This window comes from Diadema antillarum, unplaced genomic scaffold (assembly GCF_040938485.1).
Source record: "Diadema antillarum isolate AM-2024a unplaced genomic scaffold, OU_Dant_1.0 scf00000116, whole genome shotgun sequence".
Lineage (NCBI taxonomy): Eukaryota > Metazoa > Echinodermata > Echinoidea > Diadematoida > Diadematidae > Diadema > Diadema antillarum.
This window is the reverse complement of record NW_027271005.1, coordinates 432340-451821: the sequence shown is the minus strand read 5'-3', so window position 1 is coordinate 451821 and position 19482 is coordinate 432340. Positions and strand designations below refer to the sequence as shown.

General features: G+C 37.7%; 1 protein-coding gene across 1 annotated transcript in view; it reads left to right on the top strand.

Moving 5' to 3' along the window:
* Positions 1–19482, top strand: part of LOC139719871 (centrosomal protein of 41 kDa B-like) — a 47566-nt gene that overhangs the window by 26246 nt on the left and 1838 nt on the right. The window contains exons 4-10 of the mRNA XM_071631256.1: positions 3711–3772; positions 12958–13010; positions 14430–14588; positions 16084–16238; positions 17176–17243; positions 17786–17900; positions 18805–18957. Coding sequence (XP_071487357.1) covers positions 3711–3772; positions 12958–13010; positions 14430–14588; positions 16084–16238; positions 17176–17243; positions 17786–17900; positions 18805–18957 — 765 coding nt within the window. The remainder of the gene's footprint in view (positions 1–3710; positions 3773–12957; positions 13011–14429; positions 14589–16083; positions 16239–17175; positions 17244–17785; positions 17901–18804; positions 18958–19482) is intronic.

Below are 19482 nucleotides of genomic sequence, written 5' to 3'. Positions count from 1 at the left end.
ATTTTCGGTAACAAACCAGGTGAGTAGTAACCTCAGTGATGGGCAGGATTGATAGCTTACCCTTAATCTTTTCACAACCACTGTCTCAAAATGGTATTGCTATTGTGTATTATTGTGCATGATTCTGTTGTAGTTGGCTGTGTGTAGTGGAGTTCTTTTTTTTTGGGGGGGGGTGGTTATTTTGCACTTTTTAATGGGGACACAAGTTGCCCACTGGAGCCACGTTGGATCAATATTTTGGGATGGGATGGAGAAACCGTGTTCAAATGCTGGCAAACTCTAATTAAGGAAAAGTATACAACAAGAACAAAATAAAACATGGAGGAAAAGTGACCAGAATCTTGTCCATTGTAGCTGAGGATGTCATGAGTGATGCTTTTGTTGTCTGTCATGTTGTTAAAGCGAGGTAGAACGCAAACAAGGTAGTCAAAGGAAATATTGGTGGAACAAGTGTTTTCCTGTTGGCAGTACTCATTAACTAGCTAAAGTGACACAAACTTGAATAGAAGCAGTGGCCTGTTGCAAATGTTGGTGTATGTGACACAGACTTTAATGATGATGAGATAGGTTTTTAAATTCATAAAGGCATGTTGTAAAGAATTTTTCACCAGGTTCATAGGGAAAATATCAAGCACATGCTTGAAAGATGCCAACATTTGCTATAATGATGCCACTACAGCAATATATATCTCCTGAGATTGTGGCAAATGCACAATATTCACAGACAGTTTTCTGTCGCAAACGGAATGATGATGCGCAATGTGCAGATCCTGCGTAATTCAGGTCTTTTTTGCCATGGATAAATTCATGTGACACAGAGGCTTGGTTTCAATGCTTCACTGCAACACTGTAGCCCAAGGTGAAATGATCAGTATGCAGTGCTGGTACATTGCACTTTAAAACCATTCAATCAGTTTTATACTGCAATATGCATGTCTTTCACAATACAAAATGTAGAGATATGTAGTGGGTTCATGAAAATCGGACAGCATGATGATATGACCTTCCTAGGAAGGATACAGAAGCTTTTGATTGGCAAAGAGAAAATGAGATGCACTGTAGTTTCTGGGTCAGAGAAGACAAAAAGGTGAGATGATATGAGAGTTCATCTTTTCTACTTCTAGGGTGGTATTCTGAAATCCTTCAGGAAGAAATTTCTTCCTAAGTCAGGATATTTTCCTATGTGGTATTCTGAAAATCTTCTTAGTCTGTTCCTCATTTTTTTCCTAAACTTTGGAGGAAACTTAGAAGTGGGGGCGGGAGTAAGCAAATTTCTGACTTAGGAAGAAGTTGGTATTCTAGAATGCACTTAGGAAAGAAGTTTAGGAAGATATTTAGGAAAGCTCCACCCCTGTCCTATGTACATTGTTAAGAATAGCAAGCTGCAGACATCGTGATAGGTGCGCTTGTCATTCACTGTGCGCACATGTACTTTGATGCGCGAAATGAGCATGAGAAAGGGGACATGCCGCGCACACGTGTATTTGACCCTACGTCATAGTAATATGCGATTGTCATATGGTTGGTTCCTTATGATACGGCATTCCATATTGGCTTAAGAAAGGACGTGGGCGGGGATAAGGATGGCCTAATTTGCATTAAGTGCCTAGGAAGAAATTTCAGAATACCAATTCTGTCTTTCCTAGGCACTTCCTAAGTTTCTGACTTAGGAAGAAACTTAGGAAGATTTCCAGAATACCACCCCTAGTCTTCTCAGGTGCTAGAAGTTGAGAAGACGAGACCTCGGATGTCATTCTCACACCTCCTTGGACCAGCAGAGATTTAAAAGGGGAAGATTTTTATCATCTTCTCAATGGCAGTCATAAGCTTCCACAGGGAAGGGATGATGTGTGAAGTGAGGTATGACAAGAAAATATCTAACAGCCCTGTGCAACAAGCTACCGTCATTGACATTTGGTCAAACAACGTCATGTACATAATTTCACTTACAGCAGTAAAGTCAAACCTGTCTCGGCAAGCCTGGGTGTGGCAGTCACCTGTGTATACATGGCAGTTCGCTGTGTACAGCAGTTGCCAGTTTTATATGTGGCCTCTTCAACTCCTCTTTGGAGAATTGCATCCCAGTTGCATAGAGTGGCCACCTGTCAAATGCAGCCAGTGGTCACCTAATGAATGTGTCTCCTTTGAACATTGCAGCCACAGACTCCAGACTGTGGCCCATCTACCATCATACTAATTAGTTGCAAGCTGCCCTTTCTTCTAGAGGTTCTGCATTGCACATAATGACCTTTTTTGTTGAAGTTGTAATAATCACTCTGAAGAGAAAACTGAGGAGGAAATGCTGCAATAGGAATTTTTTTTAACCCATAATATACTGTATGTTTCTTAGGTGAGGTGATAAGTTATCAGTGATTTTTTTTTTTAATGGACTGTTGCATATGTGTGTAGGAGGCATTTGTTATGATGGTTGTGACATCTATTGAAGATGTTAAAGAAATCACTTGACTGCCAGCCAGTGCATTGTGGCAACCCATTTAAAGAGACCATCACATTTTCCCTTAGTGGTCACTGTAGTAAGGTTTGACTGAGTCTGTAAACAAATATTCAAAGTGCTCCAGTAATTATCTTGCGGCAGTTCTTCATCAGGTAGGGATTTAAGTTGCTTATACCTTTGGTGACATGTAATATGTTTGACTTCAACTTACATCAGCTTTCTACAATAGATACAGCCTCTCTGACAAACATAGAACAAGCCAAAAAAAAAAAAAAAATCACATTTAGCTGTGGAATCTCTTCAGGACTATACCATTCCCCTCATCACTGTACATTAATTTAGCATGATACTCAAACCCAGGCTTGTTCAATATGATGCCCTATTCATCTGCACAATAGGACACTATAAATTGCTTGAGTGGCAATTGTTGCACGCAAAGTTTCCATGTTATAGACATCGTTTGCGGAAACAGGAGACATTTAAATGTGATGAATAGATAAGCAGGTGACACATGACGGGTTCTTAATTGATGCAGAGTAGTAATGGTAGTATGGTCCTTTGATGTTAAAATTGTTCATAGCTGACAGCATGTCAATGCGAAGGGGATGAATAGCAGGTGTACGCTGGCACGAAAGAGGAAAATGCCACTTACACATTCTATTGTGCGGTGTGTAAATAAAGAATCCATGATCATTCAGCCTTCCTGCTGTCATTTGTCTTGATTAATGACGTCAATACAAATGGCTTGATTGGTGAAGGTTGGGCAATTACAACTCGCTGTTCAGGCTTTGCTGAAGTTTGAATCTAACTTATACAGAACAAGAAAGAAATATTGGTAGTATGTACTTAGAGATGAATTGATGAAGGAAGTAGTGACTGGACATAAAATTGTGAATTGTATTTATCATGTGGAGTGACAGATTTGTTGCTTGTTTCCCTTCTTTTTTTTATTTCTTTCCTTTTATTCTTCACAGATGATTTATACTGCACTCTGGTGGATTGTGAATGGTTGTGTGTGGTGGTTCTTGGTGCAGTGAAGAAAATGAATGTGGAAACCAGCTTCTTGTCAGGAAATACTAAATTGGATTTGATAGCAAATGATATCAAATACCTTTGCCTTTCGGAAAAATGAACCTGTTTGGTTTTTTTTTTCAGAGACAAGAATAGTCAAGTCAAAGTGTGAGTAAGATTTCCGAGTTGTTTTGTGATCATTATAGGAAGTAACCCTGTCATTTTACAATTTTTGTTTCTTCAGATTACAGATACCGGCCCAATGAGATCTTCAAACGCATGAAAGTCACAACATTTGTCCAACTGGTGAGTCTGATCCTAAGTCATTGTATGATAGGTAGCACTCTTATCTACAGGCAAAAATTTGCCATGTAGACAGAGAAAAATATACAAAGCAAAGAAATATTAAACATGTGATGCAGAATGTGGCTAACGTGTGTAGGGGTGATGGAATGAAGTTCAAAGTACCTCTGCTGTTATATGAAAGAGTAATAGCAATTAATAGAATTAGTCTTTTCCTTCCGAGTCAGTTGTTATATCAGAGTGTGAAAATGGAATTGTATGTTGGAGGATGTTGATATTTGCCACTGTTGTTTTAGAGATTTATTCATGTCAATCAAACATACAAAATAATGACAAAATATAGTAAAATAATAAATATGATACTTTCAGTGAGAGGTTTGGGACCCATAGGAAGTAGTACTAGTGGATGGGGCCCCTTCAAAAAAAGTATGAGTAGATGAATAACTAATAACTAATAGATAGATACATAATCATAGGGTGGCAAGATATGCAAAATGAGAAAATGAGTGTAACTTTGATAAGTCAAAGAAACTAGTGAGTAATATATCTGAGAGATCACACAACTTCAGGACAATCTGTTAAGTGTGTGCTCAGTCATTCTGGTTATGCTTTTTCGTCATACTCTGATACATTTCTGCGTGGACTCCCTGAGCAACCACCGTGGAACCGAGAGGGAAGACCGTAATAATGTGGGATATTTCATTGAGAAACATTCAGAAGGTTACAGTAAATTGAACAGACAGTCCAAGTGATTCAGCACTTGCAACCATTCAGCCCCTGGCTTGCCGTTCCTTCATCATCCATACTCGCCCCTTTGCTTGTGCTCAGTTTATGCACTGTTCACGGTAGCTTTTTACGTCATCAACACCAAAGCCTGTTTTGCAGTGAGCAGTATGTTGTTTTCTGTGCGACGGCCCATTGTTTCTCCCCCTCAGCAGTTGATTGCTGGAAGACTCCCAGTGTGTGTTTGCATTTCCTTGGGCAGTTGGAGGTTGCAAAAGAATCAAGACAAATCGGCCCTGAGTGAGAATCTTTTGTGGCACTGTATCCATGTTTGCAGACTGTGCTTCTTTTTCAAGAGAGGAAACTTAACTTTTTTTCTACGGATCACCCATGTGAGTGTAGTATGGGACAATGTATAGAGGAGGGAAAACTGGGACAAGGCAAAAAAAAAGCCTCACAAAGTTTTTAAGAATCAGTACATTGATGGTCAGTGATTTTCTGCCATTTTGACTCAAGAAAATCTCTTACATAATGAAAGATGCGCGCAGAATTGTTTCAGGACATGGAGACCAGTAACAGGGCTCGTACGCGTCATGGAATTTCTGGAAAGTCAGGGAATTTCAAAATACTTTTTCCAGAAGCAAAAAGTCAGGGAAAGTCAGGGAATCCATCTATTTCTTCTGGAAAGTCAGGGAAAATCATTTTTTCAAGATATTTGTTCAAATGATATTTGATTTCTCTTATCAACAAAGGAAGAATAGTTTGTCAAATTTGTGGTTTCTCGTATCAAGACCGTTTTCGTAACAAACTCCACGCAGATTGTGTCTAATTGCGTCTTTCATGGGCATGTGCACGTGTACTTGTGTGTATGACTACCGACTGGCAGTGATGTAAGGTGCCGTGGTGCCTTTGTGTACACATATGTACATACGTGACATGAGCGCTGCTGATGATGTGATTGGCATTATTTTAAATTGCGTGCATGATCGAAGCGTCAGTCATCTAATACAGGGCTCGACACTAAGGGTGGGATTTCACGGAGCACGCGAACGATTTGCGAAGGACGCGAATGGCAAAATCCAGCATTCGTATTTTAGTCTGCAAAAGATCGCCAAACGAACTTGAGGGTTCGGAAGCGTCGTCAATTGTTCGCGAATGTCGTTTTTACTTCGGCGAGAATTTCAAAAAAGTTTGAAATTTTTTGCAAACCTTTTCCACACACTTGGTCGTGATTTGCTCGTGAATTGTTCTCGAAAGTGTCTTTAAAGCCTCGTCATATGCGCAAGATCTTCGCAAGACACGCGCGATGTTCGCAAAATGTTCGTGAAACCCCAAACAGACTCCGAAACTTTGGAGAATGTCTACAAATCTGCCTGCGAAGTTTTTCCGATCATTTTACGACGTAATCGCAAACTGTTCGCATACCTTTTGAGATATTCTCGCGAACGTTTAGCGCACGTTTGGGGGATGTATTACCTATACGTTTTCTACAAATAAAAGTCGTAGCATACATCTAAACATCAAACAATTATTAACAACTACAGTAACAAAAGAAATTAAAGACTAGCAAAGAGAAAGAAATGTTTGATATACAAAACAAATCGCAGAATACACTTAATATTAATCTAAAGTATGCAAAATTTCCTTTAAACTATAGAGATTATGTGTTGGAGGAATTGCACAAAAAAAAAATCAAATGCTTTACTACTAGTAGTGGAGATAGGTCCTAGGGAAAAAAATGTAGGCAAGCACAGGATAGAAAAATGAGAGAAAAAGAAAGGAGAAATAGAGGAAAGAAAAAAAATCAACTCAAGACAGCTTCCACCTCTCCTTGGGTACATTTTATCCCATGATTATTGAAAAATTTTCGTTGTTCTTCGTCAACGTAACATGCTGTACTTAAGCAATGATACACACGACATTCGCACAAACGTCGTGGAAACTTCGCACAAATTGCGCAAGAATAGTTTTCGGCTTCATTGTCGGAACGCATTCGGAGAAAAACTTTTCCGAATGTTGGATTTTGTCATTCGCGTCGTTCGCAAATCGTTCGCGTGCTCCGTGAAATCCCACCCTAACGGTGGCCCGGTAGCCCGTGGCCACAAAAAACGCACGTCGGGCCACCAAAAAAAAAGTTGGATGATTGCCTTTACTTTTGGAAATGGACAGCGGTAACAATCGGCTCCGTAAGATGCTAAAATAAATGTCAGATGTTTGCTTTTAATTTTGGAATGAATAACGGTAATATTCGACTCGGTATGATACTTAAATAAACGTCAGATGTCTGCTTACACTTTTGGAAATGAATAACGGAAATATTCAGCTCCGTAGGGAGCTAAAATTAATGTCAGATATTTGATTTTGCGTTCGGAAATGAATACGGATAACGTTCGGCTCCGGAAGAAGCTGAAATAAATGTCGACTGTTTGCTTTGACGTTCGGAAATGAATACTAATAATATTCAACTCCGTACGATGATAGAATAAATGCCGGATGTTTGCTTTTATCCGTTCGAAAGTAAATAGCAATAGAATTCAGCTCCGGAAGATGCTAAAGTAAATGTCGAATGATCCCTTTGACGTTCGGAAATGAATAACAATAATATTCAACTCCGTACGATGATTAAATAAATGTTGGATGTTTGCTTTTACTTTCAAAAGTAAATAGCAATAACATTCGGCTCCGGAAGATGCTAAAATAACTGTCAGATGATTGCTTTTACGTTAGGAGGTGAATAGCAGTAATATTCTGCTTCATACGATGATTAAATAAATGTCGGATATTTGCTATTATATTTCGAAATTAATAACAGTAATATTCAGCTGCGTTTGATGGTAAAGTAAATGTCTGATGTCTGCCTTGACGTTCTAAAATGAAAAACAGTAACATTCGGCTCCGTACGATGCTGAAATAATTGTCAGATGATTCATTTCACTTTCGGAAGTGGACAGCAATAACATTCGGCTCCGTACGATAATGAAATAAATGTCAGATGTTTGCTTTCAAATTTGGAAATGAATAACGGTAATATTCTGCTCCGTACGATGCTAAAATAAATAACAGATTGTTGCTTTTACATTTGGAAATGATTAACGGTATCAATCGGCTCAGTTAGATGCTAGAATAAATAGCGGATGCTTGCTCTCACGTTCGGAAATGAATAAGGATAACATTCATCTCCGTAAGATGCTGAAATGAATGTCAGTTGTTTGCTTTTAATTTTGGAAATTAATAACGGTAATATTCGACTCCGTATGATACTTAAATAAACGTCGGATGTCTGCTTATACTTTTGGAAATGAATAACGGTAATATTCAGCTCCGTATGGGGAGCTAAAATTAATGTCAGATATTTGATTTTGCGTTCGGAAATGGATAAGGATAACATTCGGCTCCGGAAGATGCTGAAATAAATGTCGAATGTTTGCTTTGACGTTCGGAAATGAATACTAATAATATTCAACTCCGTACGATGATAGAATAAATGCCGGATGTTTGCTTTTGCGTTCGAAAGTAAATAGCACTAAAATTCAGCTCCGGAAGATGCTAAAGTAAATGTCGAATGATCCCTTTGACGTTCGGAAACGAATAACAATAATATTCAACTCCGTACGATGATTATGTCTGATGTTTGCTTTTATAATGTTCGAATGTAAATAGCAATAACATTCAGCTCCGGAAGATGCTAAAATAAATGTCGGATATTTGCTTTGACATTCGGAAATGAATTAAAATAATATTCAACTCCGTACGATGATAAAATAAATGCCGGATGTTCGCTTTCATGTTCGAAAGTAAATAGCAATAACATTCAGTTCCGGAAGATGCTAAAATAAATGTCGAATGATCCCTTTGACGTTCGGAAATGAATAACAATAATATTCAACTCCCTACGATGATTAAATAAATGTCGGATGTTTGCTTTTACGTTCGAAAGTAAATAGCAATAGAATTCAGCTCCGGAAGATGCTAAAGTAAATGTCGAATGATCCCTTTGACGTTCGGAAATGAATAACAATAATATTCAACTCCCTATACGATGATTGAATAAATGTCGGATGTTTGCTTTTACTTTCAAAAGTAAATAGCAATAACATTCGGCTCCGGAAGATGCTAAAATAACTGTCAGATGATTGCTTTTACGTTCGGAAGTGAATAGCAGTAATATTCTGCTTCATACGATGCTAAAATAAATGTCGGATATTTGCTATTATATTTCGAAATTAATAACAGTAACTTTCATCTGCGTTTGATGGTAAAGTAAATGTCTGATGTCTGCCTTGACGTTCAAAAATGAAAAACAGTAACATTCGGCTCCGTACGATGCTAAAATAATTGTCAGATGATTCATTTCACTTTCGGAAGTGGGCAGCAATAACATTCGGCTCCGTACGATGCTAAAATAAATAACAGATTGTTGCTTTTACATTTGGAAATGATTAACGGTATCAATCGGCTCAGTTAGATGCTAGAATAAATAGCGGATGCTTGCTTTCACGTTTGGAAATGAATAAGGATAACATTCAGCTCCGTAAGATGCTAAAATGAATGTCAGTTGTTTGCTTTTACTTTTGAAAATGATTAACGGTAACATTCGGCTCCGTAAGGTGTTAAAATACTAGTAAATGTTAAATGATTGCTTTCACAATCAGAAATGAATAACGGTAACTTTCGACTCTTTACAATGCCAAAACAAATGTCGGATGTTTACAAATGTCTGTAAATGCTCCCACTTTATCATTTCAAACGTAAGTTTTGACCACCTACATGTAAATAGGCATCAACTTTTATGATAACTCTATTCATTTATTTTAGACATGGGTACCTGTATCACGTCAGTAATACTTAATATTTATTTTTCTATGTTTAGTAGGACCGATTTCGTTTTTCTTATGTTTTTCTTGATTTTTTTGGGGGGCCACCAGATTTTACTTTCGGGCCACCAAAAAATAGAAATCAATGATTTCGGTGGCCGGATCGGGCCGCCAAAAATAGAAGTTAGTGTGGCGCCCTGTCTAATAACACGAATGTATGATTACTTTTGGATTGAGATAGTGCTTTGATTTTGATATAGAATTTGAATTAAAGCATTTTGCCACAGAATATTGACAACACAATCATTTCAATGTAAATAATAATCATCTTCCCTCTCCTTTATACTTGAGGATGTTAGGGCTTAGATAATTGTGCGTACATTTATTATTGAACTTGATCAACTGCATTATCGATATCCAAGAAAAAAACTAAAATTGTGAAATTCTATGTACAAATTCAAAGGAGAGTTGTCCTCTTGTGATATCACATATTCTGGCATAGTTCCGTCCAAAGAGGGCAACATACACAATTTTGCATAATTCTTGTTAACAGGTTATCAAAATTTGCTCAACATTTTACTGTTCGGTTTCTAAAATTGTTTTCTACTCACCTAATCCACGTTGTTGTTTGGGGAAAATTCCCCTTTAAGGTGCTTCTTTCAGAACAAAGCATAAGTGTGTATAACCGAATATACACACTTGTTTTGTGTTTTGCTTCCTAGTATTATGATGATGTATTTTTACACACTTTAGAATAAGATGTGTACATCGTGTAAAATGGTCATGGAAATTTACATTTTCTGCTCTGGAAAGTCATGGAAAGTCAGGGAATTTTGAAAATGTGGAAGCGTATGAACCCTGAGTAATGAATACCTGTCCTGTTGAATAGATGTTAATTGCTATTGAAAGATCAGATGATCTCCTTCCCTCGTAAACAGCAAATATGCCACTAAGTTGTTTATAGCATGTGTAACATTTTGGTCAATCCACGCAAAAGGCACTTTGAAATGAACACATAATACATCATCAGTACTATATGTCTTCCAGCACATGAACCTTTTATGACTTAGTATCATTCTGTGAGTCATCATTATTATTTGTATTACGCAGAGGAAATTCAACACATTGGCATGCAGTGCTCAAGCACCTGGTGCATTTCCCAGGCTGTCGTGAGCAGACCCTCAACAAACTTCTAATACTAAAATCAGAACAGACTTCATCAAACATTTGTGAACAAATAAAATGTTGATGTAGCTTTGCTGCTGCAGACCAAGCAGTGTGGTATAGCAGACTGCTGGAAATGGTGCGGCGGTTTAAAAGTAAATACAGAGAAAGTCTCTCTGAGTAGGGTTTGCATTGTTCTAGCAGTATTTACTGTGCAGACTTTCAGCTGGTAAATCCTCCACAAATATTTGAACTGCGTTATTGGAAAAAGCCTTAGCCAATGAAAGTCATTTACAAACCAGACCGTGATAGATTTGTCAACATGTCTTACACATAATCCTTTATTAAACATGAAAGTGTCATTAAAGACAGTTAAATTTCATCAATAGAAGAGAAAGTCTGTGTAATACCTTGCTTTCACGACAGCAACAACCAGTAACTCACTGTGTTATTACAAACTTGAATCACTCCAGATCACTATTTTATAGCCATAAATTAACATAATCACCTTCAAAGTAGAGAATGGTACAAATCTGTACATATGTCACATTTTGTATCCCAACTGTGTAAAGAGGGATATGTTCCTTTGTTTCCATACAGCTGCTCAGTGAGCATGTTATTGTTGTCACAGTATTCTTTCAAACTCCCTGTAATACTCTGAGAGCAAATCCAGGCACATACTCGTGATATCGCCATGGAAACCAACTCAGGATGCAGAAGTTGCAGAGGATGTTAAAAGCATGCTTTGATACCCTTATTGTATAACTGTCTGCTGTAACAGGTTTCCTAGCAACATTGAACATGAATGCATCAAACCAGGCCATGCCAATCTGATTGGAGTACAGGGCTTAGATGAGGTTGTACTTGAATTCTGAAGGTTCAAAGCTATTATCAACTAAGGTTTCAAGTTCCTTTTGTACATATCACTTTCCTTTTTACAGAGTGATTAAATTCTCTGATATGAAGTCAGTAATTAAAAGAAAAGATGGTGGAAATGAGGATCCCTACTTAACTCCCTTGCCCCCACTACCACTTCCATCACTGTCCTTGTTTGTATTAATCATGCTATGACAAAACAAGATCATTAAAGAACACATCACACTCATGTCTTAAGGATGGCATTATTATTTTGTATCAAGTACTGTTGAGCTTCAGTGATTTTGTGTTGAGGAGCATGGTGAGGTACTTGTGTTTCTTGTGCCAGGGGCATTTTGCCTAATTGACTCTGTTGGCATGGTTACCATATCTACAAAATCGTACTTCATTTGTCAACTTCCAAACATCAGGCCTTCGGCAAGGGCATAATAAATCAATCATATTCAATGACTTGCCAGTCCACTGCCATAAGTAATTTGACTCGATGACAAATTATGGCAGCCTCTCTGCCATTGATGCAAGTACCTGTGAATAATTGTGCGGTGTTTGGCTTTGGTTGTTTCTGTTACGAGGTGTGTATCCTGTATGTGACCTGCAGATATCCATGAAAACAACAACTGTCCAATTCACACATTATCATTGCCTCATCAAATATTCAAGAACTTGTCCAACAATATTTGCTGTATTATCCTTCTTTTTAGGTGTGACCTACAATATTCCTGTGAGAATGGTTGGTGTAATTTTGAGATTGTTGCAAGTCATCCTCAATTATGTCAAAAGAGTCATTCACAACATTGCAGCATATCGTCACTGGGTTGCCAGATATATCTCAAATTTTGGTGAAAATGACTTTCTTTGATTAATGGCCAGATAATCAGTTCAGCAATGATCTGTCCAAATCCTAGCTTTCTTACCTAAAAAATGAGGCCACCATGGCATGTCAAAGGAAAGGCTATCCCATTTGATATAGTGCTTTGGCTGCCATGTTTTTTGCTCTCCTGAACATTTGACATTTTGTAGATACGAGGTCTTGTCACTCCAGCGACGATATCCATACTTCCTATCTGTTTATCTCATAAGTTTGGATATGTTTTAATAATTGAAATAGTGATGAAACATTCATTAATTCAACTTGAAGCATTGGCTTTCATGTCAGAGTGTTTGAAATGAAAGATTGTTTGGTTGCCCGAGACATTTATGTAAACAATGCTGTAAAGTTCAGCATAACTACTATTTTGCTCCCAGTGTACTATTATGAGACTTGTTGTGCATTTCCTCCTTGAAAGTGGTACATTCATCAAATGTTGAATACACATCGTCTTCATATTTGCCTTCACATGATGTCTGTTCTGCTGTTCATTTATCACAATGCAGCGCTGTACTGTAAAAGGGAATGCATCAATTTCCCTTGATATCAGGCCTGTTTCAAAGTCAATATCAATTTGTCAGGCATTGAACTTTTTTGATGCAGCCAGCCAGCCTGCCGCAGCGTGCCCTTTGATCAGTTCTTCATTGCTCGGTTGCTAGGTGATGCTTGTGGTTGGTTTCAGGCATTTCCAAGCCTGCTTCACTTAATCACGCACGCCCTTTTATATCCTGTCACTATTCCAGATAATTCAGGTGCACACACTGAAGCAAGCAGAGCGAAGAGAGCAATTACGCAGTGTATCAGGTGAGAAGATTTTTTTTCATTTTCAAATTAATGGACAACACCCTTTCAAACTTCCAGAATGATTAGGATGCATACAATGAAAATGCTGGATGATATTGGGAATTTCATTTGAATTATTCATATAAGAATGATAATGATCATGATAGTAGTATTGCTAATGATATAATGGTAGCAGTGATAATGATAATAATAATTATAGTAATTATTTATTACTATTATCATTATTACTATTATTATTACTATTAGTATTATCATTATTATTATTATTATTATTATTATTATTACTGCTATATTTACTACTGCTATTCTTTTATTATCTTATCAATTATACTGAAGATTTAATAGTGTGGTGGTGATGATTATGATAATTTTAAGGAAAATAGATTATAAACATTGGCCTGTCACTCATTCCCATGTAAAACAAAATTTGCTTTTCCAAAACATATCTCTCATGCCACATACGTACACAAAAGGGAACAACTGTAATTTTCTCATTTTTCTTTTAAATCCTTTCAGCATGTTCATCATGGAAAATGATATTTGATGTGATTTTCAGAAATATGTGATGGGAACCATGAAGAAAAACAAAATGTTCCTCAAACCCACATGTTCTGTAAATGAGAATCCATGCGCAGAACATTTTAGGAGTGAATTTCACAATTACAATCACAACCATGTGACAATGAGAGCTATAATGAGACAACCTTGTAATGATATAGCAGCATTCAAATGTTTATTGAATTATCAATGTTTGTCCAATTGGGTGCAAAGCTTTCACCAATCCATTTTTACCAATGACATTCCATGCAACTCAGTTTTCTCTTTGCAGAAAATTGTGCTCCTACGAACAGTTGATCATTGCTAATATCAGACAGATATATCACAGGTCTACAGAACATTTCCCATAATTTCTTACATGTTAAAGGGGTGGTACAGTTTTGGTTGAGGTAAAGATTCAGCTTTTCAACTCTTTGCGAGATATTTAGAAACCTCTCTATGAAATGTTAAAGAGCATACCATTCTAAGGGGAATTGAAAGAATATTTGATGAAAATCGGTTTTGAAATGACTGAAATATCCAAAAACAAGGTAAAACAAAGAGAACCTAATAAAAGTTGTGGCCTGTGGCATCTTTATTACGATCGCTTTTTTGGATATCTTGGCCATTTGAAGACCTATTTTCATGAAATAAACTGTGAATTTCTCTAAGAATTATGTGTTCTGGCATATTTCATAAGAGGTTTCACATCTCACAAACAGACAAGCACAAGAATAGTTGGAAACCTGCAGCCCCATCTAAACTGAAACTGTACCCTCCCTTTAAAATAAGAGTATTTGTGATCAGTTAACTTGATCCTCCAAAGAGTTTGTTCAAAGAGCTCAGCAGAGTGACCATCTTCTCTCGTATTTGTGTCTATCGCTGAAGCAGGCAGGCCAGAGACCACGGATGTACCCATTAATGGTGGGTATGGGGATGGCAGGAGTCCTGTCCCCTCCCTGGCCCTGACAGAAGGGGACTTTGGGGCCCATCTGTCTGAGCCCATTCTTTCCCCGAGGTCAACCCTGCAGAGGTAATGCTAAGCTTGCTTCACTCAATACTACCCCCCCCCCCATGCCATACCATTCTCTCTGTCAATTGTTGTGTATTAACTGAAACTGGCAAAGTTTTAGAGGAATATAAAATTGGTAGTACTGTTGTTTTACATTTCACTGATAGTTCCTCCTCAAGACATATAAAATTGCATTTTAGCTATGGAAACTGTATTTTGACCAGGAAACTAAATTAGCCACATAATCTGATCTCTTCCATTTTTGTTCTTTCCATCTCGTGGTGTATAATCTGTGACAGTTTTGTGCCCATTGGTTATGCTTGCAACATCTACGGATTGAAACCTGAAATTGTTATATACAGAAGTTCGTACATGTGTATGTGTGATTTATAGCAGGCTATACTATTAAACAGTGAATACTATAGTGACCTGAACACGAGCGTAGTACATTTGCAGTTGTGATAGCTTCAAACTGAGATGAAATCTGTTCCATATTGAAAGAAGAAAAGAGATACCAAGGGGAATCATAGAGTTGAATAGTCATTCTGATTCCAAATATCCAGTTTATGTCCACTGGAAAACACACACATGTACACTCATATCTGATATAATGTGGAGATTTCAGGAATAGCGATAATATGTGACCGTGCACCTCAAAAGGAACATAAAGTCGCACACACTGATTTTGCGTGAGGACTGAAAATAAATGAAATGGGTCAACCTAGCCGAATTTGACTTTTTCATATTTTCTGAAAGAGCGGGTCTTCTTTTACATTATGCTAAAATTTGGTATCATAAAACGGGCAAGAAAGTGTGTTTTTTTGGCAGTTTATCTCGAACATTTTTGGTAGAATAGTGTGATTAGGTGTGTCTTTAGAATCCCTTTTTCATTTCTGAAAAACCTTGTCCACACTCTTCACTTTCAACTCTAATAACTTTTGAAAGGATAGGGCTACTGCTTTGAAAGTTGGCATTAATTATGGACAGAATGTGTTAATGAGGCATGCTTAATTTCAGTTCAATCTGATAATCCCTTCATTGTTGTTACTCTGGTGGTTTACTTCCCGTTTTTTGTCCCATTCATCGCACAGCCAGCACGGTTTGGTAAAGATTAAGTGCTTGAATAGACACTGTACTTCAGAGCCTCTTTTCTCAGTTCACACTTTTCCTGAGTTTGTGTTTTCTTTCCAATATCTTGATAGGTTAGGAGAGTCCATTTGATTTGAGTTATACATCATTTTAAAGCTTAAAGTCTGCTCTTTCAGAATATGGTCTTAACTAAAAATTCATATCTGGCGACTTTTTGTTTGTTTTGAGGTGCAGGGTCACATATAGTAATTACAATAGAATATTAAGATGAGTTGAAGAAGCAATTAACCAACAAACAAATATGACAAATTACACACATTTGAAATAACCATTGTGATATCTATTACATCAGTGTAGCAAGACTTCTGACAACCTAATATTAATGTAGTGCTGTTTTTCTCTGTCCCTGTCGCTGACCATCCTGTAGTGTGATTGCGGGTGTGGGAGAGTTTGACCTGTCGGGGGAGTACGTAGATGACCCCACCCCGAGTCTGGAGGCCCCCGAGCCGGTAGAAGACTGCCCATACCTCCTTCTGGACCTGAGGGATCCGGACCTGTACAATGAGTGCCATATTATCACAGGTGGGTGGGAGTCAGCGTCTTTTGGCACTGCGCTTCTGCAAAAAGTTTGCTTGCTGGGCTAGGAAGAGAGACTGTCCTCAGGTGCTTTTACTTGACTTCTTAACTCTTTATATGTTTGCACTCCCGACTCTGTCGACAGCGTGCCAACTTCGCATATTCTGCTCAAACGCACATTCTGCTCAAACGCACATTCTGCTCAAACACACTTACCAGCCCAAACCAATTGACAGATCTCCAAATGCCACAGTACAATGAAAGCATATATTTGCGATTCTGTTCCTCTCACATAGAGCTTGAATGTTGTGAGGTGATTAACTAACAAGCGATGTTCTATATTGGAATTGCGTGTAAATTCTTAGTTTCTGTCACTGTCCTGTGTGCAAATGCAGTAATGTAGCTACTGGGCATCATTGTGAAAGTAAAACAATCATAGATTTGTTATACAATTTACATCAAGCAAAGCTTGGCACTTTTGATATGACTTTATCTCACAGAAATCTATAAAAGTTACACAGATTTGAATAAACAGAATGTTTTCTCAAAGCATTAGTATATTGGTGTCTCAGAGTAATGTGGCACACAGGGGGTTTCCACCATGGCAGCCACATAAAAGAGTTGTTTGTTTGTTCAAAGCATTTTTACTTCAAATCAGGCACCTGTCATTGATAGATCACCGATATATATTGATAGATCACAGAATGTGGTTAAAAATATGATAAATAATTTAAATGTAATCACTTCAGATTTTCTTCAAACAATGTGTCATTTTTACCAGTACCTTCTTTCTTTTACTTCCCTGTGCAGACATGCTGTTTAGGGCTTATCTGTTATTGACTGCATGAGATATATGCAATGTATATCCTAATATTGTTTCTTTGTTGTTGTTTTTTTGTTTTTTATTTTCATTTAATCTTTAATTTTCTTTCTCACTTTCCAGCCCAGTCATACCCGTCAGCAATGCTATCAAGGGCAGTCAACAACTTCACCAAGAACATTCTAGATTATGTATCCTTTGCAATTCTTATCACTACACTTGATGCTGAAGCAGCCACTAGACTGTACACTTTCGCTACTTGATGGCCAGGAAAAAAAAAAAAGAAGGTCATTGAGGAATATTTGATTTTTTAATCATCTTCTTTCTTTTTTTTTAAGACTGGAAAATAGCCTTTGGAGATATTCAGCGTACAACCTGTGGATGTAAATAAGTCTTTGGGAAGCTCAGTATGGAATGATTCATTACAAAGCTCTTCACTTGAGGTAGTAGTTGGAAATGAAGATATTTTGAAAAAAAAAAAAACATTTTCTTCAAACCACACTCATTGTCAACATTGCCCTTGCAATGTTTGAATAGAGATTGGTTTAATATCATACACAAAGTGGACAGCTATGATTAAGATCAACATAAATGGACTACATTATGAAAACTCTTCTCAAAAGTTAGAGTGATCAAAGTACAGTATAGAGACTCAGAAAGATCAAATCTAGATCATGATGTTTGGAATGCTATAGCCCTGCCTAGGAAGTTTCCTTAACCCACATGCTGTCAGCACAACAAACCCGGCAAGATTATTGTCATCTATGATGAGGATGAGAGAATAGCCACGGCGGCAGCACGGACGTTTGTTGAACGAGGAGTGGAAAATATCTTTCTACTGTCTGGTGGTGTGTATCTCTTCGCACAGATTAGGTTGTCATCATTTATGGAATGCATAACATCTTTGTTCTGTCTGTAATTCAGAGATGGTTAGAAGTAGGGGGAAAGAAGATTTGTAGTGTGAAATCTGCTAAAGAAGATAGATTTTTTTTTTTTCAGACCTAGTTCTTATACGTGGGCCGTGACGCTAGAAAAGGGCCCTTAGCGCCGCTGCGCGCAAACGCCAGAAAACGGCGCGGAAGTTTAACAAAGCAATACGCGCAAAAAAGATCAACTAGCTAACTACGCGGAAATGCATAGACGCATCAAAAAGTGACAGGATTTGGACAAAACATGCTGTTTTGAATGTCGTAATTGGAGCATTTAGGAGTGAAATTTCAGACAAAGGTTTGCATATCCAAATTCGTCAGAGTTTCTTCCATAATATGGAGGTGAAAACTCATTTTCGGTGTGTAATGCCCTAAGGGCCCTTTTCTCGCTTCACGGCCCATATATATTTTGCAAATATCATGGATGACAACTGACAATATATCAGAAGACCATGATGCTGGCAGAATTGTTTTTATTTAAATTTCTAGGGGCTGCTATTTACTGTTAGTGTAAATCTATGTTTGTTTGAATATATATACTAGTGCTATGTTCATATCGTGGAGTGAGAATAAGAAGAGCATTAAGTTGCCACTATTCTTAAACCCATAGTGTTCAAGACAAGTAAACGCCCTTCTCATTCTCAACCAACGATATGCAGGTGATAATCTACTTCTAGTCGTTTCATTGAAAGACATATTTCTGTATGACATACATGTGTATACATGCATATAGAACATGTTGTCTCATGTTATGTTCCCCCATCTCTCCCCCTTCCCTTCCCGCTCCTTTACGCTTTCTCTCTTCCCCAATTTATCTTCTCAGGTCTGAAGGTGGCGGCCGAGAAGTTTCCAGGGGGTCTCATCACCGGCACGCTGCCCAAGGCATGCCGGCCCCCGCCCCCACCATCACACAAGAAGGTCAAGATCAAGACCCCACCCAAAGTGCCTGCAGACAAGATGGATTTCACCGGTGATGATATCCTTTTTAATAGACCGTCTTCTGTCCACTGCCCATGATGGCCTCCTGCAAGCACAGTTTGTCAAGGGTCAAAAGACAAGACTTTAAAGGCCATTTGCAGATGAAACAAAAACCCAGCTTTAGTGCTTCAAAATAGTTCTAAAATGTGAGTTAGGGATAGAGACAACCGATGTAAAAATTTTAACCCGTATAATCAATGTTAAGTATTGTTAAATATACAAAATGTGAACAATAGTTGTAATGAAGATGCTCCCACACTAAACTGTCTACAGCTATGGTTTGATGGGAATGATATTGATATCTCCTTATATTTCAAGCTTTATTGCAAAAAAAAAAATATATGGTAGGATGTTTTGTGATACAACTGACCTACACATTCATCAAAAGTGATATCTTAAAAATATTTTAAATATCTGTTCCCAAAGGTAAACAGGACCTTTAACTCGCACACTATTTCACTAATTTGAAGATCAAACATAAATTTTGAGTAAGTCATGACTTGTTGAGCTTGAGAACCCTGAT